At 41.3% G+C, this 24,274-nt stretch overlaps 1 protein-coding gene across 3 annotated transcripts in view; it reads left to right on the top strand.

Annotated features, from left to right (window-relative positions):
- Positions 1–2,453: 2,453 nt before the first annotated feature.
- RYK (receptor like tyrosine kinase) overlaps positions 2,454–24,274 on the top strand; it is a 532,318-nt gene continuing 510,497 nt past the window's right edge. The window contains exon 1 of one of the 3 annotated variants that reach the window (XM_029615270.1): positions 2,454–3,004. In XM_029615270.1, the coding sequence (XP_029471130.1) occupies positions 2,767–3,004 (238 nt within the window). In that variant the 5' untranslated portion in view covers positions 2,454–2,766. The remainder of the gene's footprint in view (positions 3,005–24,274) is intronic. The other 2 variants (XM_029615268.1, XM_029615269.1) reach the window with 2 other exon arrangements.

Below are 24,274 nucleotides of genomic sequence, written 5' to 3'. Positions count from 1 at the left end.
CGCACACACATACAAGCTCTTACTGTCTCATAACATGCAGAGGTTCTTTCTCTCTCACACACACACAACTTCTCACTTTCACACTTCTATTTGGGCCTCCCCCTCTCTTCTAGGTCTCTTCTTGAGCCACTGTGGGAGGGGGGGTCCATGGTGGCGCTACTACACAGTAGCCTCGATTCTTCTTGGGCCACTACAGGATGGTGTCTTTGGCCTTGTTTCTTCTTGGGCCACTGAGGCAAGGGGCATGGGGCGGCTCTGTTCCACAGCCTCATCTTCAGCTGCCAGGCTGCACTATTGGGCCTGAGCCATGGCCCTCCCAGGCTGCACTACTGCCCTCCCCAGAGGTTCCTCTTCACCTGCCTTGCACTAATTTCTGTTTCTTCCAGGTTTTTCTCTGTCTTCCACCTCCTCTTCTTTGGGTATGTCTCCATCTTCAGCTTTTTTTCATCTCATCTTCCACATAAGGTTTCACTTCCTCTCATCCTCACACACCCACAAGTTCCCTTCCATCTGAATTGGCCAATTCAGGTCCACAAAGTAGAACTGGCTTCAGGTCACTGCACAGGCTGGAAGCAGCAGGAGTTGTCTTGTTACCCACATGGGCCCAAAACAGAAAGTGAACTTGTGTACTCTCGTATGGGCATGGAGAATGTGAGGCATGGGCTGCATGGATGAAAGCAAGGAGTTCTGTCGGCCTGTGAGGCCAGAAGTAAGAAGTCTTACCATTGGTTGAAGAAGGAGGCAGCTGGGCTGAAGAGTTGGGAGAATTAAATTAGTGGGTCCTGGAGGCAGGAAGGGGGGAGGGTGCTGGGTTTGGGACTGGAGGGTGTGTGGAGAGATAGAGAGAATGTGCAAATGTGTTTAAGAAATTGGGAAGAAAGTAATCCAGGTAATTATGCTACTCTCAGAATGACAGGGAATCAAATGCTTCCAGGTATGGTGAGCATGTATTCCAACAGGAAGCATAGGAAAGGAAAGGAGAGCATATGCTTACTGAGTTAATGTTCCCAACTTGACATTACTGCTGCTGTCCACAAGAACATGCCATACTGGGTCAGACCAAGGGCCCATCAAGCCCAGCATCCTGTTTCCAACAGTGGCCAATCCAGGCCATAAGAACCTGGCAAGTTCCCAAAAACTAAGTCTATTCCATGTAACCATTGCTAGTAATAGCAGTAGCTATTTTCTAAGTCAACTTAATTAATAGCAGGTAATGGACTTCTCCAATAACTTATCCGATTCTTTTTTAAACCCAGCTACACTAACTGCACTAACCACATCCCCTGGCAACAAATTCCAGAGTTTAATTGTGCGTTGAGTGAAAAAGAACTTTTTCTGATTAGATTTAAATGTGCCCCATGCTAATTTCATGGAGTGCCCCCTAGTTCTATTAACCGAAAGAGTAAATAACCGATTCACATCTACCCGTTCTAGACCTCTCATGATTTTAAACACTTCAATCATATCCCTCCTCAGCTGTCTCTTCTCCAGATCTTCCAGATCATTTATAAATATATTGAAAAGTAAGGGTCCCAATACAGATCCCTGAGGCACTCCACTGCCCACTCCCTTCCACTGAGAAAATTGTCCATTTAATCCTACTCTCTGTTTCCTGTCTTTTAGCCAGTTTGTAATCCACGAAAGGACATCGCCACCTATCCCATGACTTTTTACTTTTCCTAGAAGCCTCTCATGAGGGACTTTGTCAAACGCCTTCTGAAAATCCAAATACACTACATCTACTGGTTCACCTTTATCCACATGTTTATTAACTCCTTCAAAAAAGTGAAGCAGATTTGTGAGGCAAGACTTGCCCTGGGTAAAGCCATGCTGACTTTGTTCCATTAAACCATGTCTTTCTATATGTTCTGTGATTTTGATATTTAGAACACTTTCCACTATTTTTCCTGGCACTGAAGTCAGAGTTGAGGGGGAGGAAAGTATGACTTTTCTTAAATTTGGTAGTTTTTGATAGGCTTGTCCCAAAGTCATGCCTTGTATGCTGGCTGTGTGTCATGGGGCACCCTACCAAGTTTCCATCACTACTGAATGGAAAACCAAAACAAAAGAGTACAATAAAGATCAGTGTTATTATCCCTTCTATCCTATATACTTTTATTTTACTGTTATTTTGTAATGTTTTTCTTCCTCTTTGTATTTCAGTTTATTGTATGTATTACTTTGACAACGCATGAACAAATCGTGATGCGAAAGAACATTATGTGAGCCTGACACCGCCCGCATTGCAAGGACCTGCTCCAGGTGCACAAACTCAATTCCCGCCTCAAGCTACCCGAGGGTAAGGCAAGCGGAGCGCTCCCCGACGTCACGCCCCTTCCCCCTGGCAGACGGGGCCAGCCCGTGCTGGGCTCGGCCCCTTACAGACAGACGCTGAGAGTCCAACGAATAAATAACTGAAAAGGAACGGAAGCGAGCACGCAGCTGCGCGCGCTTCTCCTCCTCCTCCTTTTCCCAGCACTGGAGCTTCTGTGCGCATTCACGCGACACAGCCCAGGTACTGAGCTGCCAGGCGGCGCGCGATGCGCGCGAACCCCCCCCCTCCCCTCCCCCTGACCAGAAAAAGAAACAGCAAAAGGGGGGAGGCGCAGGCGCGCGCATAATAGAAACGGTTTCTGGTTTTCGGAGCCTGAGCAGTCCTCGTACGGTAACGTGGAGTCCGGGAGGAGGAGGCGGGTCCGCAGACCCCGGGAGACTGCCATGAGTCGTAGCGTCCCGCCGCGCAGCCTCGGCCTGTGAGTGGGAGACATGCTGCCGACGGGCGGCGGAGGAGGTGGCTGGGGAGGCCAAGAGCCGCGACTCTGGGACCGTGCTCGGCGGCGGAGCCCCCTGCTGCTACTTCTGCTGTTCCTGTTGCACACGGTGCGGGGCCAGGAGAGCTCCAGCTTCAGCAGCCCCCCGTACGGCAAGGACGGCGGCTATCACGGCGTCCCCGGGCCCGGCCTCAACGTATACATGAGCGAGGGAGAGGTGCGGCGTCTGATCGGTGAGTGCACGACTGGGATCTGCATTATACGCGCTTTTCTGCAATTTGTGCATGTACAAAAATCGCAAACAGTTGCCCGTATTGCATCAGTAGGTATCTATATTATAAAGCCATTTCCACATCAGTGCTATATACAGAGCCATATGCCACATCTATTGATATGGAAATTACTTGTGTGCAAATGATGATGAAAATGCTTAGTCTGTTAACTTTTCGGGTTTAGAATATGTAAGTATTTGGAACTCTTTGTGTCACTCTGGCTAAGCCACGCTACCTTATTTTTACCTGCGCTGTTTAGGTAATAACCATAATACTTTTTTTTTTTTTTTTTTTTTACCTTCATCTCTTTGGAATGTTCATGCATTTGCTTCTAGACAGAGCATCCACACTAGGCATGGCCATGTCGTGTATGCTTCTGACGTGCTGTATTGTGGAGAATATGACATGGTACTATATAAATGCTAATTCTGCATGCATATTGTTATACATGGATATTGTGTTTGTATGCATACACTATGGGGCGGATTTTAAAAGGCGCGCGAATAGCCTACTTTTGTTTGCGCTCCAGGCGCAAACAAAAGTATGCTGGATTTTGAACCGTGCGTATCTGCTAAAAACCTGGATCGGCGCGCGCAAGGCTATGCATTTTGTATAGCCGGCGCGTGCCGAGCCGCGCAGCCTACCCCCATTCCCTCCAAGGCCGCTCCGAAATCGGAGCGGCCTCGGAGGGAACTTTCCTTTGCCCTCCCCTCACCTTCCCCTCCCTTCCCCTACCTAACCCACCCGCCTGGCCCTGTCTAAATCCCCCCCTTACCTTTGTCGGGGGATTTACACCTCCCGGAGGCGTAAATCCCCGCGCGCCAGCGGGCCTCCTGCGTGCCGGGCCACGACCTGGGGGCGGGTATGGAGGGTGCGGCCACGCCCCGTACCGCCCCGGGCCGTAGCCACGCCCCCGTACCCGCCCCCAAAACGCTGCCGACACGCCCCCGAAACGCCGTGACGACCGGGCCCGCCCCCGGCACGCCCCCCTCGGAGAACCCCGGGACTTACGCGGGTCCCGGGGCTCTGCGCGCGCCGGGAAGCCTATGTAAAATAGGCCTCCCGGCGCGCAGGGCCCTGCTCGCGTAAATCCGCCCGGTTTTGGGCGGATTTACGCGAGCAGGGCTCTGAAAATCCGCCCTTATGAACATACGAAATGTGCTTAACTCAAGATTTTAAAATGGAGGGGATACAACCTAGTACTTGCTTATTAGTTTAAGTAGGGGTATCAGAGTGTTTAGTAAATAGAAATTCGTACAGTAGCTGCTTAGATAAATCAAGATTAAGTGAGATTTTTTTTTTTTTTAATTTACAATTCCTGGCTTCTTTGGTGACTAGATGTGTAGAATTGTGTGCTATTTGATCACTACTTGCTAATTACTACTATAGAGATCTTTATTATGAGATGTGAATTCATATTTGCTTGAGAAAACAGTTGTCCTCATTTGTTTGTTTTTTACTTGTACTTTTTTGTGACTTTTTCTTAGGGTTATATCTGCCCATATTACAATCTGAGTAAGCAATGGGAGCAAATGAATTTACAGATTTTTTTCATGTAAAAAGTTGTAATAAAAAAGAACAGGAACAACTCGAAGTAGATATGCCATTTCACATGAAGTTAAAGATCTTAGCATCTTTCTTGATAGCGAATTAAACTTAAAAAGGTGGATAAATAATATCACAAATGGCTATTTTAAACTAAATGTTTTAAAAAGATTATGATCCCTGCTTCACAAACAAGATTTCAGAACAGTTCTTCAAGCACTTATTTTTTAAAAAAACGACTATTGCAATGCTTTATTATTAGGCCTACCAGCTTCTTCCACCAGACTGCTCCAACTTCTGCAAAACTCAGCTGCCAGAATCCTAACCTACACTAAGAAAACTGAGCATATAACTCCCATTCTAAAAGAATTACATTGGGTTCCAATTACACATCGTATCCAGTTCAAAATATTACTTTAATTAATCCATAAGCCCCTTTATAATGACGAATGGCACATGGCTGCCTTACATTTTCAAACCCCTCAAAGATTGGCAAGCAATGGGACGTTACCAATTCCATCCCCTAAATCAGCACAACTCTGCTAGAGAAAGAGCTCTATCCATTGCTGGGCCACAATTATGGAACTCCTTACTGGAACCTAACACTAGAACATTTAAGAAAGGAGTCATAACTTGGCTCTTTCAATAAGCATTCTCTTAATTTTATGGTTAGAGTTCCTATACTTAGTAATCTATTTGTTTTTTAGATTGTTTTTTTTAAGAATTTTATGTATCTTTTCTTATAGTATTTAGATGTTTTTATTAAGAATTCTATATATTTTATGATTATAATTTTGTAATTTAAAGTGTTTTAATTGTGCTGTAAATCGATGTGATGTTTCCTACGAATGTCGGTATAGAAAAACAAATAAATAACTCTCTGTCAATAACCTAAAAATTGAGTACATGAAACAGTTGTCATCAAATTATTTATTTAACAGTTTTTATATACTGACGTTCAATAGTGATATCACATCTGCTTATTGTAAACAGAGAACTACACTAAATTAGTGCTTGACCGGGAACGTGAACAGATCAATAACCAAAGATCAATAACAAAAAGTAATACTAAATAGGCTGTAATTAAATACAATAACGAAATGTAATGCAAAATAGGTTATATTTATTTATATATATATATATATATTATACACACAATTACAAGATGACTAGGGCTATTAGTTACAATGACTAAGACTAAGTTACATGGCATAAGTTACGTGGGATGTGGTTAATGGGTTAGAAAGGGCAGAAATGAAGGGGTGCTTAAAGGAAGGAGGAAATAGTACAAATGGTAGGAGGAAATAAATGGGCGGGTACAGGGGAAACTGGGTAGTTGAGAGATTATAGCGGGGATGAGGGAGCTTAGGTGTAAGCCTGAGTGAACAGCCACGTCTGTAGCTTTTGCTTGAAGATCTTTGGGCAAGGTTCCAGATGCAGATTTGCTGGCATTGAGTTCCATAGAGCTGGGCTGGCAATGGATAGGGTGCGTGCTTTAGATGTTGCAAGATTGGTGAGTTTGGAGGAGGGGGTGCGTATAGTGGCAAGATATTGGTTTCTGGTCGGTCTAGAGGGGGAATGGAATAGCAGAGAGTCATTAAACCATCTCATATTGGTGTTGTGAAGTGCTTTATGTATGATGGAGAGAGTTTTGTACTGGATACGGGAGGCGATAAGGAGCCAGTGTAAATCCTTTAAGATGGGGGAAATGTGTTCATTACTGCGTGTATTGGTAAGGATCCGGACGGCAGTATTTTGCAGAATTTGAAGAGGGTGGAAGGAGTTTTTGGGTAAACCTAGGTGGAGAGAGTTGCAGTAATCTATTTTAGAAAGAATAGTGGTTTGTAGGACCGTACGAAAGTCAGAGAGATGGAGCAAGGGTTTTAGTTTTTTTTAGGGTGTGTATCTTGAAGAAACCCTCTTTCAATGTTGAATTGATGAATTTTTAAGGTTAATTTGATTGTCTAGGGAAACCCCTAAATCTCGTACCTGTTGGGAGAAAGAGATAGGGGATGACAGTGAGTAGTGCAGAGGTGTAGGGTATTAGTGTGACTAGTTGGTGAGATGAGCATCAGCTCAGTTTTTGTGGTGTTAAGGGCAAAATGGATGTTAGGAGTTTGTTGATTACGAGGAGAGTGGACTCCCAGATATTAATGGCTTTAGGAAGGGTGTCAGTAATAGGGATCAATATTTGCACATCATCCTTGTAAATATAGTGTGGGAGATTGAGATCAGCTAGGATGTGACAGAGCAGCAGGAAGTAAATGTTGAATAGGGTGGATGACAGAGAGGAGCCTTGTGGTACACCTTGATCGAGGGGAATTGCTTTAGACTCATGGTTTCCGATTTTGACTTTGAAATTTCTATTGCTGAGAGAGGATTTGAACCAACTGTGGGCAATTCAGGTTATTCCAATTTCATTGAGGCGCTGAAGGAGGATGTTATGACTAATGGTGTCGAAGGCCGAAGAAATGTCTAGAATATACGCTTGACCTTTATCAAGGCCTTTAATGAGATGGTCTGTCAGTGATAGGAGGAGGGTTTCCGTACTATGATATTTGCGAAAGCCAAATTGAGAGGGAGTATAGGCTTGACTATTGCTTGTTTGAGGGGGTTGGGTGATGGAGGCATTTATAATATTGGCAATGAGTTTGGCTATTATGTTGGGGATGGAAAGGAGAAGTTTCATGGGAATTGTCTGAAGGGTGGGAGGATGGTCTAGCTTTTTCAGTATTGATTCGATTTCGAGAGCAGTGGTGGTTTCTAAGGAGTTTGAGCCTGTGTGGGGGGTCTATGGGACAGGCAAGGTGGGGTTTTTGCATGTTGAGGGCAGGTATTGAGGAAGGTGGGAAGCGTGCTAGCAGTTTATTGATTTTGTCTTGAAAGAATAATGCGAGTTCCTCACATTTGATTTTAGCTTCTTCATCAGGTATAACAGAGGGAGTGGATTTGGTTAAAGTGGCAACGTATTTGAAGAGGGCTCGTGGGTTAAATTTTGGCGTAGAAGACCTTTTTCAACTTGTTTAGCATTTCTCTGCAGGAGTGTAGTGAGAATTTGTATCTGACGAGGAGGGTGGGGGTTGGGGTTTTTGCGCCAACTCTTTTCAGTTTTTCTAAGGTTGTGTTTCATGTCTTTCAGCTCCTTTGTGTGTACCAAGGCTTTTTGGTATTGTCATGGGATTTTATTTGTCTTGTTTGCAGGGGGAAGACATTATTGGCCACAGTATTTGTGAGGTTGTGCCATGATGACAGTGCGGCATCTGAGTTAGAAAGATCTAAATTGTCAAGCGTGTTAGAAAGGGCCGAGATGAGGTCATCCCTTTTGCAAGTTTTTCTGAAGTGTATGGTACTAATTGAATTTGAGTGGAATGGGGGCTTCCTTATGGAACAGGATGTTCTTATTAGGTAGTGGTCTGACCAAGGGATGGGCGTGAACGTAGGAGGGTCCACTTGCATAAGGGAGCTGGTGAAGATAAGGTTGAGGGAGTGACCAGCTTTGTGTTGGATGGCTAATGATCTGTTGAAAGCCTAAGGCCTTCATTGCTTCGAGAGTGATAATGCATGAGGCGGTTCATTGTGTACTATCAACATGAAGATTGAGCTCCCCTAGGATGATGGCTGGAGTATCTGTGGTTATGTTTTTGGCTATGTTTTCAATAAAGGGGGAGGGGTTATTTTCCATAATTCCTGGGGGGGGGGGGAGTATATTAGACAAATTTGCAATGAGGGGGGATTTGAAGAAGCCAATTTCAATTTTGGGTGGCGAGATGATGGGTTGATGTATTATATTAAATTCCTTTTTTGCAGCTAGTAGAATTCCTCCGCCTTTTCTTTTGTGCCTCAGGAGGGAGAAGATATTGTAGCAGTTGGTAGGGAGCTGATTAAGGCGTGCTGAGTCTGTATCCTTAAGCCAAGTTTCTGGTATGGCACAGATGTCTGGGTTCTCATCAAGGAGGATGTCATTAAGGATAGGCATTTTCTTAGTTAATGACTGAGTATTAAGGATAAGAGAGAGCGCAGTGAGGCCAAGGATTTGGGTGAGGGGGGGGGGGGGGGGCGCGAGCATGGTGGGGAGGATTGTTTTAAGGTGTGAGCAGAGTCGAGGAGCGTAAGGGACAGTGGGTCGCTGTTTGCTGTGTCTGAGAATGGGTATGTTGTAGCTTAGCATATTGGTGATATGGCTACTTGAGAGAAATATAAGGTGTATGAGGCTAATGAGAGTGGCTGCTGATATAAGTAGAGGATTGAGGTGGAGTGATGGCTTTTGGGTGTTGAAGCCTATCTTGGATGTGGGGTGCGTATGAGGAGAGGATAGGGGTTATTGCAGGAGATGAGTGGTTGTAGGATGGAGGGGTGTCAAGAGGAGAATGTAAGTATGAGGGTGAATTGGGGAGGAATGTCACAGTGGGGTTAATGGGTCAAACATTGAGAGAAGGTCAGCTGGAGGTGACAAAGAGTCTGTTGGAGGCAGCACAAAGGGGCACACTAAGGGGCATGCCCCTTAGTTGTGCTCCTTAGTCGCGTGACGCCTGCGGTTGCGCTGCGCTTTTAAAGATGATCCTGCTGGTTGCAGCGATGAGGTCACCCGGGAGGCAGTCTGGTTGGCAGGAAGCGTGGCCTAGCCCAGGGAGGGTCCGGCGGATGGCCGCAGCGTGCTCCCGACCCCCGACGGGTCCCATGCTGGAAGCGAGGAGCAGTGAGGGAGACATGCGGCGGGCAGGTAACTTGCCTGGGCGTAGGGATGGCTCGAGAGAGTCGCCCTGCGCTTTTAAAGGTGATCCTGCTGGTCGCAGTGATGAGGTCACCCAGGAGGCACGGCCTAGCCCGGGGAGGGTCCGGCGGATGGCTGCGGCATGCTCCCGCCGCAGCCATCCAAATTAAGATTGTAAATCTCAGTTATATAGTGTGTGTGAGATCTACTACTATGAATATTTTGCTAATCATTTTTGGCCAGTGCTGTGGCACAGAGAATCTGAATTTGCATGTTTTACCAGTATTCAATTGGGCATAAGTGGAGGGAGGGTGGGCAGATGCCCCAGCAGTAGTAGCTCTTATTGGCCTTTCAGCACAAATGTATTTTCAACCTTGGAGCCTGCAAGGGTTACCTGGCTTCAGGACATGACTTCAAAGGAAAGGTTAATGATGGCAATAGCAGAAATAATTAAGGGTACTCTGGGGGGTGTGGGAATACCCAAAAAGAAAAGAACATATGATTAAAGGAATTTTGTAGACCCTTTTAAAATCTTGGAACCACTGTATTAATAAAAACACACGAGATATCATAGCTGACAAAATCAAATAGACACTTAATGGATAAAAAAGCTGTGTGTCCAAATATTGCAGTACAGTATAACATAACACAAGAAATGCCATGCTAGGTCAGACTGTTACATCAAGCCCACCATCCTGTCTTTCAGTAGCCAGTCTGGGTCACAAGATACCTTTCTTTAGTCAACCTGGCTTATAATGGTTTATGAACTTTTTCCTTCTAGAACTTGTCCACATTTCTTTTAAATCTTGCTTTGCTAGTGTCCTTGACCATGTCCTCTGGCAACAGATTCCAGTTTGTGTACTAAGTGGAAAAAGTACTTTTAACAACTTGTCTTAAATCTTTTTATAAGGAAGGAATTACATTTCCAGCATATGCTCTCTGGGGAAGGCACACAGCTGTGGTACTGTGTGTGCTGACTTTGGTGTACTATTAAGCTGTTTCCACTAAGAGCTTATACTGGAAATTCAACTCCTTCCTGGGTCTGAGGTGGAGTAAACTCACATTTCTAGTGGCCTGAATATGAGGTGCAGTGCCTCATAGGGCACAACAAGAAATAAAACTGGCCACCAGAAATGTGAATTTACTCCACCTCAAACCCAGGAGTTAAATTTCCGGCATAAGCTCTTTAGGGCGGGCATCAGTTGTAGTTTTCTTGCTTTTCCTGAACAGTAAGTGTGCAGTACCAAAGTGTATATGTTCACCTGTTGGCGCATGCCACAAGAGCTTACATTGGACATGAAATCCCTGGTCCAAGATGGAGTAACCGGCCTTTATATACATGTTCCACACCTCTCATGATTTTATTAACTTCTCTCCCAGGCTTCTTTCTTCCAAGCTGGAGAGTCCTAACCTGTGTAGCCTTTCTTCATAGTAACATAGGGGCCACTGACGTTAGTGCAGGTTTTTACTCCTGTAGTAGCATGCATTTTTTCTGTGGTAAGTTAATCCTGGTCTTTAACAAGGGTTTTAAAGCAGAAGACTGTGCACTAAGCAGGTAATTTTCAAAGGAATTACGCGTGTAAATGCTACATACTATTGTAGCAATTTTCAAAAGCCATTTATTTGTGTAAAGTGCACTTACTCGAGTAAATCCTGTGGACAAAACAGTGGCATTTATTGTAGCAATTTTCAAAAGCCTACTTGAGTAAAGTGCATTTACTTGAGTAAATGGCTTTTAAAATCAGGTCCTAAATTAGGAGTAAAAACCAGTGCTAAAACTTAGTGCAGGTACATGCAAATTCTATTTACTCAGCAATGCAGGGAGATGAGTTAAAGGGCAGACATTTTAAGGCACATTTGCTTAATGCTGAAAATGTAACTCCTGGATCAGGGCAGGAGTAAAACTTAACTCTTATTTCTGGTAGCTTTGTTAGTCTATTGCTATATCCAGTGTGGTAGTATCTAGCTGCATAGCAATAGAATGGCCATCAGAAATGTAATATATATAATAATGTGAACCCTGGCTTTGAACTACCTTCCAATATATGGGTACTCAATAAATCGTTATATATTTGTATACAAGAGTAGTTCCATCAATTTCACATCTTTTCATTAAATGTACAAAATTTTTTATTACAAATGTCAGGGAAGGGACTGGGCAGTGGAGTGCCTCAGGGATCTGTATTGGGACCCTTACTTTTCAATTATATTTATAAATGATCTGGAAAGAAATACGACGAGTGAGGTAATCAGATTTGCAGATGATACAAAATTGTTCAGAGTAGTTAAATCACAAGAAGATTGTGATAAATTGCAGGAAGACCTTGTGAGACTGGAAAATTGGGCATCCAAATGGCAGATGAAATTTAATGTGGATAAATGCAAGGTGATGCATATAGGGAAAAATAACCCATGCTATAATTACACAATGTTGGGTTCCATATTAGGTGCTACCACCCAAGAAAGGGATCTAGGCGTCATAGTGGATAACACATTGAAATCGTCGGCTCAGTGTGCTGCGACAGTCAAAAAAGCAAACAGAATGTTGGGAATTATTAGAAAGGGAATGGTGAATAAAACGGAAAATGTCATAATGCCTCTGTATCGCTCCATGTTGAGACCGCACCTTGAATACTGTGTACAATTCTGGTTGCCGCATCTAAAAAAAGATATAGTTGAAATGGCGAAGGTACAGAGAAGGGCGACCAAAATAAGGGGAATGGAACAGCTCCCTTATGAGGAAAGACTAAAGAGGTTAGGACTTTTCAGCTTGGAGAAGAGACGGCTGAGGGGGGATGTGATAGAGGTGTTTAAAATCATGAGAGGTCTAGAACGGGTAAATGTGAATCAGTTAGTTACTCTTTCGAATAATAGAAGGACTAGGGGGCACTCCCTGAAGTTAGCATGTGGCACATTTAAAACTAATCGGAGAAAGTTCTTTTTCACTCAACGCACAATTAAACTCTGGAATTTGTTGCCAGGGGATGTGGTTAGTGCAGTTAGTATAGCTGTGTATCCTTAAAAAAGCTTACACAGCTTAAAAAAGGATACACAGCTTAAAAAAAGCTTAGTATAGATGTGTACCCTTAAAAAAGGATTGGATAAGTTCTTGGAGGAGAAGTCCATTACCTGCTATTAAGTTCACTTAGAGAATAGCCACTGCCATTAGCAATGGTTACATGGAATAGACTTAGTGTTTGGGTACTTGCCAGGTTCTTATGGCCTGGATTGGCCACTGTTGGAAACAGGATGCTGGGCTTGATGGACCCTTGGTCTGACCCAGTATGGCCTGTTCTCATGTTCTTAATCTTGCATGCAATGCTATTGTGCCAGTGTGTACTGTTCAGTTATCCATTATGGCAAGACATAGTAAGTAAAATTGAAATTTAAGTTCTCTTGGGCAAGCAACTATATCCATACAGTTGGCATTATTTTTGCCCTGGTCAGGAGGCTCAGTGCCAGAAGTGAATACTGTTTGGCTTTACATGCCCTCCATAGAGAGCTTATTCTTATTACACTTGGCCTTACTATAAATAAAATCTTGCATGTATTTGTTTATTGCCATCGCCAATGATTGAGGTGGTGCACAATTTAAGACAAACATAATATAAAAAAAATGCAGATTGTGCTCAAGTCAGGATACACAATGCCAGTCTTGCATACAAAGCCATTTTAATTGAAGTGCTTTCAACTTCAAGCACTTACCTTCCTTTCTTGTTAAAGCATTTTTAAAATTACTTTTCTGCATCTATGCAGATTGTCAGATTAGCTTACATTTTAGGAATTTTTTTTTTGTTTGCGTGTGGGGTTTTTTTTTTTTTTTTTTTTACATTTGCTTGAATTGCATCACATTAGCTTATTGCATCCTGCAGTACTGCTGGTTTCTATTGTACATGTTAACCAAAACCCATGCTAAAATTTAACTTTTGTTTTAGAATGGGTTTCATCGCATCAATCCCATAGTAAATGACACAGGTAAAGATCCATCTGGTCTGCCCAATGAGATGTTTGGGTTGTAACTGCTGCTCCTTGCAGGTTACCCCCATGCATAAATGTTACACCATTTCCTTGGTTCATAACTTTTCTTCTAGCTACTAGGAATCTTCTGTCTCTATCTCATGCCCTTTTGAATTCTGTTACCATTCTAGTCCTTGCTATCACTTCAGGGAGGGCATTCCAGGCATCCATCACTCTTTCTGTGAAAAGCTTTTCCTAACATTTGCTCCCTTAGAGCTTTGTATCATGACCCAGTCCTACAGTTTCCGTTCCGTTGGAAAAGGTTCGATTCCAGTGCACTACTAATACTTTTCAGGTATTTTAAAGTTTGTATTGTGTCCTTCCTGTCTCTCCTGTCCTTTAGGTATACAAATTTAGGTCCTCAAGTCTCATCTTGTATGTCTTTTGGTGAAGACCCCTCACCATTTTGGATGTCTTTCTTTAGACTACTTCTAACATCTGTCATTTTGGACATATGGTCTCCAGAACAGAAAGTACTCCAGGTGAAGCCTCATCAATGATCTGTACATGCCAACACTTCCTTTTTACTACTTGTTATGCCTCTCTATGTAGCCCACTATCCCCCTGGCCTTGGTCACTGTCACACTGAGGTACATCTCCTGGTCCAGGCACATCAATCTTACACTCCTGCTCAAGTACAGTCCCTATGCAGTTCTGCCCCCTAGATGCAGGACACTGCATTTCTTGGCATTGAATCCCAGCTGCCAAATCTTTGACGGTTCTTCAAGCTTTCTTAGATCACTTTTCAGTCTTTCTTTTCAAGTGGGTTCACTCCTATGGAAAATTTTAATGTCATTTCAAAAAGACAAACTTCCCCTCTAACCGTTCTGCAATATCGCTCATAAAGATATTGAACAGAACTGGTCCCTGAGGCACTCCTCCTTGTTTCCTCAGAATGAGTCCATTTACCACTGTCTGCTGTAGTCCACCACTCAAGCAGTTTCTATTCCATAACACCGCCTTGAGACCCACACTGCCTGCTCATTTTATTCATGGGCCTCCTGTGTGGGAGTGTATCAAAAGCTTTGCTGAAATCCAAGTACATCACATTAAGTGCCTGCCCTTGATCTAATTCCCAATTTGTGCAATCAAAAAAATTAACTGAATTTGTTTTGACAGAACCTTTCTCTGGCAAAACTATGTTGTCTTGAATCCTGCAACCCACTGGATTTTAGATGGTTCACAATCCTTTCCTTCAGCAGAGTCTCCATTAATTTTTCCACCACCGAGGTAAGGCCTGTAGTTTCCAACATTTTGTCATAGTAACATAACATAGTAATGGTGGCCAAATAGTCCGTCCAGTCTGCCTGGCACATTTCTTATGGTAGTAACTGCCGCTTCATGCAAGTTACCCCCAAGCCTTATGTTAAGGGTAGTAATATTTACAATCAAAATCAAGCAGCTGTCAAGCCCATAACAATTACTGCTAGCAACACTTTTATGGGATCAGCAGCCATCTTGATAATTCAGACAGTGCTGCTTGAGCATGCTTTGCTTTTGGACTTGGCTGTAGAAGCAGTCCTGTGCTTCTTCCCTAATATCTGTGTATCAGTACCCCAGACTGTAAAAGTAGGGGGCCCAGTGTTGGCTGTCTCTGAATTTAATTCCCCCCCCCCCCCCCCCCCCGTTACCATTCTTGTAAAGTGTAACATAAACACCTCTCTCCAATCTTTCAGTACCTCTTCTGTCTTATAGGATCCATCCCCTTTATAATTGTTTTTTGTCCTCTGCACCTTTTCTAGTGCTATGTCTTTTTTGAGGTGGGGCAACCAGAACTGCACACAATATTCAAAGGAGTGATTATAAAGGCATATTTTGTTTTATTCTCCTTTTCCTTTTCAGATCATTCCTACCATTCTAAGACCAAAATATGACTGACTGAATAACTGAAATATGTTTTAAATGTTATTTGTTTCATATTGTATTTTTAATTTGTATTTTAAATAACTGTACCTTTATTTTATTACAAACGTTTTTAGACTTTTTTTTTTTTCTTTTGGCCTGTCAATTTTTTTCCTGCTTATTTGGAAAAAGGGTTGGGATCCAGAGCCATAAGTGTTTAATTCACAATTTCTTGGGGATTTTTTCCCCTATCTTAAGTGCTCTGTTATTGCAGTGATAATCCTTGGTTGGGGGCTAGTCACTAGAGCCCCTTCTGGAAAAAGATTAAAGTCAGCTGCTAGTTTTTGCATGACTCTTGACTCCCTCCACCAAGGAGTTGTAAAATTGCTTCTGCAGTATCCCCGGCTGGACCAGGAAGCAGAGGACCTGCCCTAGGAACTAAACCCAGGTCTGCTGCATGGTGGTGTACACCTGTTTTTAGAATTTGTTTACAAAGTTCAAAGTAGAAGCCTGTGACATGAAGACAGTTTCTTTAGTTTTAGCGGGTTTTTTTTTTTTTTTTTTTTTTAAGGAGACAATGTAAACTAGATAAGAGCTTGCAATGTTTTATTTTAAATCCATCCAAGAAGGAGTGCAAGAAGCAATATAGGTCCAATACTTTCTTTTTCCAAAATGTATTTATTTTAGTTTTTAAAAAAACTAGTTTTTTGGAAAAAGAATGTATTGGACCTATATTGCTTCTTGCACTCCTTCTTGGATTGTATATTACTTGCTGAGTGCAGTTTGCTCCCTTCTTATATTTGGTTATTTTAAATCCATGTCATAAATTGTAAAGTAAGGGGTTTACCACTAGGAGTTCTTAGAGCCCAGACAGTACAGTGCTGAGTTTGGCACTAGGGATCCTAAACAAGGATGACTATAAACATCCTAAACAAGGATGACTATAAACATATAAACTATGAATTGTTCACTGTACACCCCTGTTATATGTAAACCGGCATGATGTGTTTGCAACATGAATGCCGGTATATAAAAATTTTAAATAAATAAAATAAATAAATAAACATTTTTTCCATGTCTTGCTATACTAATTACATTTCAATGTCTCAATATTTTCTTTCATTGCATGCATTTATAATCATATTGTAGCTTTTTAAAATCTTAATGTAATAGCATGGCAATGTAAATAACTATTTCTTTTTTTTTATAAACATTTTTGTTTAGAAAACTATAAGACAAACTATATCGAATCTGGCAGGTGTTTGCAATTTAAATTTGCTAGGCATTGTCCAAGAATTTGCTAGGTTAAAGCAGCCGAATACTTTTTTTTGTTAGCACTATAAACAGTCTTATAACATTTGTAACTAGTCCTTGCAGTGCATCCTGTAAAAGTTATTTTAGTTTTAGTATTTAAATCTGAAATCTGCGGCTTTTTTAAATATACTCTTTTTAGAAACACCCCCCCCTCCCCCCATATATTTATTTTGAGGGTTGGTGATGACAGCATTTTTTGGATAAAGTAGTTTTGGTGCTGGTGTCCATAACCTTTTGGGAAGATTGAAGCAAGCATAACTTAATTTCTTTTAGTTACATACCCTCTGGATGAAAATCAATACTGTGCACTTGTCCTACTATTTTACGATTATGTAAGTTTGTGACTTGAACAAAAAACATGCACAATTGACCATATCTGTTTTGTTTTTCTGCAAAGTCTGAATGAGTTGGTGGATTGGTTACACACCTCAAATGTTTTTGAACAATACAAACTATTTGGGTTTTGCAGTTTTATTTGGCAGCCAGCTGTGCAAGGTGATGTAGCATTAGTTTCTAGAGTTTCAGAACAATTTACCTCCAGAACACTGGTCATGTACATGATATCCTTGAAAACAGACACTTTCTGCATTTACTGCACTCTCTAAATAATGTGTTATGTGCAAATTAGTAATTCAGTGCCAGTTTACATAGTAGGTTTGAAGGCTGATTGATGTAAGACAACTGGCTCATTATTAGAAAATTACTTGCCAAATTTTTTTCAGTATAAATAAGCAAAACTGGTTTATTCCCTTCTTGCCAAAATGTCTTTATGTAGGAATCTTATTCTTGGGAAAGGTTACGGTCAGTGAGTATGGATGGATGGATATATGCTTCTGACAAGAATCATGGCTTTTTTATTAGATTAAAAAGTGGTTATTGCATGATGTGGTTGGCTTTTTTTTTTCTTCTGGATTGTCCAGTGAATATATGAGCAGACATATGTTTGCGTAGCAAGTATGCTTCTGTTCTTTGTTTTTCATAACCAGCTGTGTGCAATATTGAATTTAAGATGTCTTTATAAAGAATAGTTATCAATTTTTGCTAGCCCTACTATTTTAAGAGTTTTCAAACTGTTTGCTTCTGTCATGGCTTCATTAAGTAGTGTGTATTTTTGGTGGTTTGAGCTTGAAAATAAATATTCCTTTTTTTCTTTCAGTGTGATGTTATAAGACTAACAGCTTGATCAAAGCAAAAGTGTGAGGAGTAGAATTAAAATATTGAATACATCCTTTTGGTAGTAGATACTGGTTATGTAATCAAGATTCTTGATCTGTTGCATACATTCCAACTTTATTGTAATATTTCGTAATTTTAAGAAGCAGTCTTCAAAAATATCAGTTGAAATCAAGAAGTGAGAATCAGGATTGAACCAAAAAGACAGATATACAATAAAACATTATAGAACATCATCTGCCGTAGGACAATATACTAGCAGCTTAAAACAGTACAGAACGGTACAAAATCGCAAGTACCATTGTAATACATTAAGAGAAGCATACCTAAAGGACTGAGACAGCTAACTTCACAGTGTTAAGTAAACCCAGTGTTAAGGGATTGGGTAAAGAAGATTCCAAGTTTGGCATGAAAATGTCACATGATATACAGGATCCAATCAGGGAGGGACTGATCACAGGCATGCTGACTGTTTTATGTCACGATTCAGACCAAAAGGATGTAAAGAATGTAATCTGAAAATCCATCTTTGGGTAAAAGCTGTGTGGTAAAAGCTGATCCCGTTCTGATTTTCAGAATGGTATTTGAATTTTATGGGATGTTGTATAACAAGATTTCCTTTTCTTATTTTGAATTATGTATGGTATATGTAACAAAAGTTTCAATAAAGAGTAAATTGAAAAAAAAAAAAAAGCTGATCCCGTTCTTCACCTCTGGGTAGGGCTGGAACTGAGTCAATAGCAAACAAAAGTAAGTCTGAGATTGAATGGGAAGTGTCAAGCCCATGTGTAGTAAGGGGTGCATTGACATTGTTTCTGCGTATAATACAACAATGTTCATTAATGCGTGTTTTTCAAAGACCTTGCAGTTTTCCTGACAAAGTAAATTGCAGGGATAGAGAATGATATAAACAACCCATGTAGAGTTAGTCAGATGTCACGTGCAAGTTATAAGAATGTTTTTGAACATCCATCTTTAGAGCAGTCGATGTAAGTGAAAGGTTACAGGCTAGACAACTACCACAGGGTTGGTGACCCGTTGGTGAATGGATTGATGACCTATGGGAACTAATACTAGAGGAGACTAACATGTCCCTCAAATTGCGGCCCCAATAGAACGCAGACCTTGGCAAATCTTTAAAACAATTTAAAGGAGCCATAGTGAGCCAGTTAAACCCGATTGAGTTACAAATCCGACCCACATCAGTCGAGTAAGGAATTAAGCCCAAATAACCTTCTTTGGGGTGATGGAGAAAAAGTAAATCCCTGTTGACATAAATAGCCCGCTTATATGGTTGATTAATGACCCGGTGGGGATAGCCGTGTTCTAAAAAATTATTTAAACATCTGTTCAGCCTAGATGGATGAAATCATGATGAGAGGAGTATGCATGACTGAGTCGAAAAATTGAATGTGGGTGATGATTGGTATAAGCAAGAAGAGTATTTGTTGTTCTTACTTCTTGAATTCAACAGCTAAGTCCTTCTTCCCGAGGAAGCCGATGTGGTCGTGTCGGGGGACCAGGTTGTGAAAATATTAAGTATGGACCTATGATGAGTTTTATGGACTTGCTACGGTGATATTTTTGAAGATTATTGTAATATTTCATAATTTAAACAAAGTTGGAATGTTTGCAACAGATCAAGAATCTTGATTGTGAACACCTACTACCAAAATGATTTATTCAATACTTTAATTATTCTCCTCAAACATTTTTGCTTTGATCAATCTGTATATTGCTGTGTAGTTGTGATATCCACTTGGGAACTCTGCAATGTAAGTCTAACACCACCATACATATTGGCATTATTTTGTATTTTTTTTACCCCATCTATTGTACTGCATTGTAGCATTGAGTTAATTAAAAAAAAAAAAATGATCTTTCATGGAAAACATTGTTTTAATTCTACTCCACATCATATGCAATGGTCTCTTAACCCAGCAATTGTTTTGGAAATATATTACATTTTTCTCTGTAGTTAATAAGTACACATCTGGGAAGAATAAGTTCTCTGAAAAGTAACTTGTGGTAAGGTGATCTGTATGTTTCTGCTATGAAATTTTTGCCTTCTCTTTTGGCTTTTCTGTAATATACTTCAGAGGACATCTCTCAAATTTAGCTCTGGATTTATTACTTGCCTTTTTGAATAAGAAATAACCCAAGGCAGGGCACAACATATTAGAGTGGCACATACCTATAGGTATAGCAACTTAATTTTAGTCTGAGGGAGAAGTTGGTCAGTAAGGACTGAGCCTGGCCTAAAAATACACAGCAGGGCTAAACTTTGAAAAAATGTACAGCATTTCAGTAAAACAGGTTGTAGCAGCATATTCATGGTGCTTATAGTACTAGGCACTTTATAACAGTCATATTAATTGTAATACTTGGGAGAAGGTTTCATCTGCTTGCCAGGATGGGGTAGCTATTTGTTTGGCATTAATTAGGCTTGGCAGAACATACTTTTTACTTGCTTTCTGGAGTGGTAGTGTTATGTGTTTGGCAGAGCTCTCCTGAGAAAGCTTGTCAATGTAAGAATACTATGTATAAATATTAGAATGTATAGCATTGAATGAAGAAACAGACATAATTGGCATCTCAGAGACCTGGTGGAAGGAGGATAACCAGTGGGCCACTACTATACTAAGGTTCAGATTATATTGCAATGAAAGGATGGATCAACCTGGGGAGAGGGGGGTGGTTTATTAGGGAGACAGCATAGAGTCCAACAGGATAAAGATCCTGCAGGAGACTAAATACATAGTGGAATCCTTATGGAACAAATTTCCATATGTGCTGGGAAAGTGTAGGGTGGGGGGGGGGGGGGGGCGGTATACTGATGACCACCTGCCGAAAATGAATGGATGGACGATGACATACTAACAGAGATTAGAGAAGCTAATTTATTTGGCAGCATAATGGGAGATTTAATTACCCTAATATAGACTGGGTAAATTTGACTTCTGGACATGTTAGGCAGTTAAAGTTTCTAGTGAAATAAATGACTGCTACATGGAGCAGTTGGTCTGGGAACTGTCGAGAGCAGGAGCCATTTTATACCTAATTCTCAGTGGAATGCAGGATTTGATGTGAGATGCAATGGTGGTGGGGTCGCTCAGCAAACAGCTATCGTAGTGGAATCATATTTGACTCCATGATTGGAAGGGGGACGTTAAGTAAATCTACAGCTCTAGCATTAAATGTTCCCTCGTGCTAGAAGTGGTAATTAAAGGTGGTGATTTAGAATAACTGAAACAATTCTCAGTGAGCCTGGAAGATGTAATAGGTCAAATTGACAAACTAAAGAATAGTAAATCACCTGTCCCAGATAGTGTGTATATATATATCCCAGAGTGCTGAAAGACCTGAAAAATGAAATAGTTTATAATTTACCAAAAGCAGGTCTGCTATCATTGCCTATGGTACCTGAAGACTGGAGGGTTGCTAATGTAATGCCAACTTTTTAAAAAGGGATCCGGGGTGATCCAGGATATTACAGACCAGTGAGTGTGATGTCTGTGCCAGGCAAAATGGTAGAAACTATCCTAAAGAACAAAAGTACTGAACATATAGAGGCTGATGTTAAAAACCCGGTGCGCGTTAAAACTGGGAGATATACGCGTGGCTGGGCCATGGGCATACCTCGAGGATCTCGCAGTATGTGCCGAAGAACTGGATTAGAAAAAGGGGGGGGGGGGGCATGGATGGTCCAGGACAGCGATATTAGGCACTTGTCCCCTGAAGCGGTGGCCGGCTTGTGCAACCTGCTACTGCTCCAGAGAGCAGGTAAGTATTAAAAACAAAGTTAGGGGTTTAGGTGTCGGAGCGATAGGGGAAAAAGGGAAGCAGGTTAGCTAGGGGCTTAGGAAGTTCACTTCCTAAAGCCCCTAGCTACCTGCTTCCTTTTCCCCTATCCGCCCCGACCCCTAAAACCCTAACTTTTGTTTTTTTGTTTTAATACTTACCATGCTCTCTGAAGCAGTACTGGGGAAAGGGCCCTATCGCATCAACCGTGCAACATATTATAAAATTCCCACCCCCCCCCCCCTTACGCGCACACTGATATAAGATCGGGTGCCCGCATGTTATAAAATTGGTGTACATGAACACCAGCACATAGGTATTAAAATTTCCTTTTTAGATAGACATAGTTTAATGGGACAAAGACAACGTGTTTAGCCAAAGGAAGTCTTGCCTCACCAATCTGCTGCAATTTTTTGAAAGCATAAATAAAATGTGGATAAAGGTGAGCCAGTTGATTGTGTATCTGGATTTCCAGAAAGCATTTGACAAAGTCCCCCATGAGAGGAAATTAAAAAGTCATAGGATGGGGGATAGTGTCCTGTTGTGGCTTGGAAACTGGTTAAAATATGGAAACTGAGAAGAATAAGGCTAAATGGTAAAAGTTCTCAATGGAGTGCCCCCAGGATATGTTCTGGGACCATTACCTTTTAACATTTTATAAATGACCTCTGAATGGGAATAACGAGGTGAATAAATTTGCTGATGACATAAAATTATTCAAAGTTGTTATATCACAAGAGAATTGTGAGAAATTACAAGAGGATCTTGCAAAACTGGGAGATTGGGCGTATAAATGGCAAATTAAATTTAAATTTAATGTGGACAATTGCAAAGTGTTGCACTTTAGGGAAGATTAACCCAAATTTTAGCTACACAATGCAGGGTTCCATATTAGGCATCACCATTCAGGAAAATAATCTAAGCATCATTTTTAATAACACATTGAAATCTTCTGTTCAGTGTGCAATAACAGCCAAGAGAGAAAATATTGGTAGGCATTATTAGGAAAGGAATGGAGAATGAAACAGAATATCATAATGCCTCTTTATTGCTCCATGTTGCAAACTCATCGAGTATTGTGTGCAATTCTGGTCACTGCAACTCAAGAGATATAGCAGAATTAGGAAAGGTACAGAGAAGGGTGACCAAAATGATAAAGGGGATGGAATGATTTTCCTAATAGGAAAGACTAAAGAGGTTAAGATTCTACAGCTTGGAGAAAACAGCTGAGGGGGAGATATGATAGAGGTATATAAAATGAGTGGAGGAGAACGAGTAAACGAGAATTGGTGGTTTACTCTGTACTTTTTTGAAAAAAAAAAAAAAAAGACTAGGGGACGCATCATCAAGTTGTACATTCAAAATTAATAAGAGAAAATATTTTTTTATTCAATGCATATATTAAGCTCTGGAATTCGTTGCCAGAGGATGTGGTGAAAGCTGTTCGTGTAGCTGCGTTTGAAAATGGTTTGGACAAGTTTCTGGAGGAAAAGTCCATAAACCATTAAGGTGGAGTTGCAGAAATACACTGCTTTATCCTTAGGAGAAGCAGCGTGGAATCTATCTACTCTTAAAGATCTTGACAGGTACTCGTGACCTGGATTGGCCACAGTTGGAAATATTCCACAAAGCAAGGTAATGAGTGAAGCACTGATACTTCCAATCAAAAAAACTTCACTCAACTTATTTCAACAACATCTTCAAGTGTGAGTCTACCCAGATATTTGAAAAAATGGAGGAAAAGACCTCAGAACCTCATGTTATATGTTCTGTATAGAACAAACATGTACGAGATAATTGTAATCATCGGTCTAAAAAACCTCCAATCACCCCACTTTTTATTACAAAAATTAACTCTCAAAAATGTATTCACTTATTTCCTTCTGTTTTCTTTGATTTTTCTTCACTTTTCTTTAAAATTGATGCAATTTGCATTCCAGTACTGTTGTGCAAATCATCACTAAATATGTTTCATCATTCGATATGTTGCTCAAATTTTGTAAACCAATATTTATGAAGACACAGTTTATTCAACTTATCTGTGTTGATGCATTGTTTGCCCAATATTGTTTGCCAACATCAGCCACTGTTTCGCCCAGGAGGCTGTCTCAAGGCAGTCACTTTAATCCAACACATCCAACATCTGATCATTTTCTTCATGCGGTCTCCCACTGCTAATGGCGATCCGATGATTACAGTTACCTCGTACATGTTATATGTTCTGTATAGAACAAACGAGGTTCTGAGGTCTTTTCCTCCATTTTTTTCAAATATCTGGGTGGACTCACACTTGAAGTTGTTGTTGAAATAAGTTGAGTGAAGTTTTTTTTTTTGATTGGCCACAATTGGAAATAGAGTACTGGGCTTGATTGGTCTGACCCAGGATGGCAAAGATCCATCTTTTATGTTCTTGATAAAATGAGGAAAATTTAGAAAAAAACTGAAAGATGCAGCTACAGAGATTTGAGTCTACATCAGGCATGGTTATTGATTGTGGTATTTTTAAAGAGGGCCGGATTTTAAAAGCCCTACGCGTGCCTATTTTAGAAAAGCCCAGCCACGCGCGTAAAGCCCCAGGACTAGTGTATGGGGGTGAGGTCAGAGGCTCCCGGCACAGTGGCCATTTGCTGCTGTGCCGGCGGATCGTGTGTTGGCAGGCTGCCAGTGCGCGCAACCTGCGCCTGCTAGAGGCAGCTGCAACAGGTATGATAAAGGTCGGGGGGGGGGGCTAGGTGAGGGCTAGGGGGTGGAAGGAGAAGGGAGGTTAGGTTAGGGGCTTGGGAAGTTCTCTCCCAGGCTGCTCTGAAATCGGAGTGGCCTGGCAGGGA

Source organism: Rhinatrema bivittatum, chromosome 9 (genome assembly GCF_901001135.1).
Source record: "Rhinatrema bivittatum chromosome 9, aRhiBiv1.1, whole genome shotgun sequence".
Taxonomy (NCBI): Eukaryota; Metazoa; Chordata; class Amphibia; order Gymnophiona; family Rhinatrematidae; genus Rhinatrema; species Rhinatrema bivittatum.
This window is presented reverse-complemented; position numbering and strand designations above follow the sequence as displayed.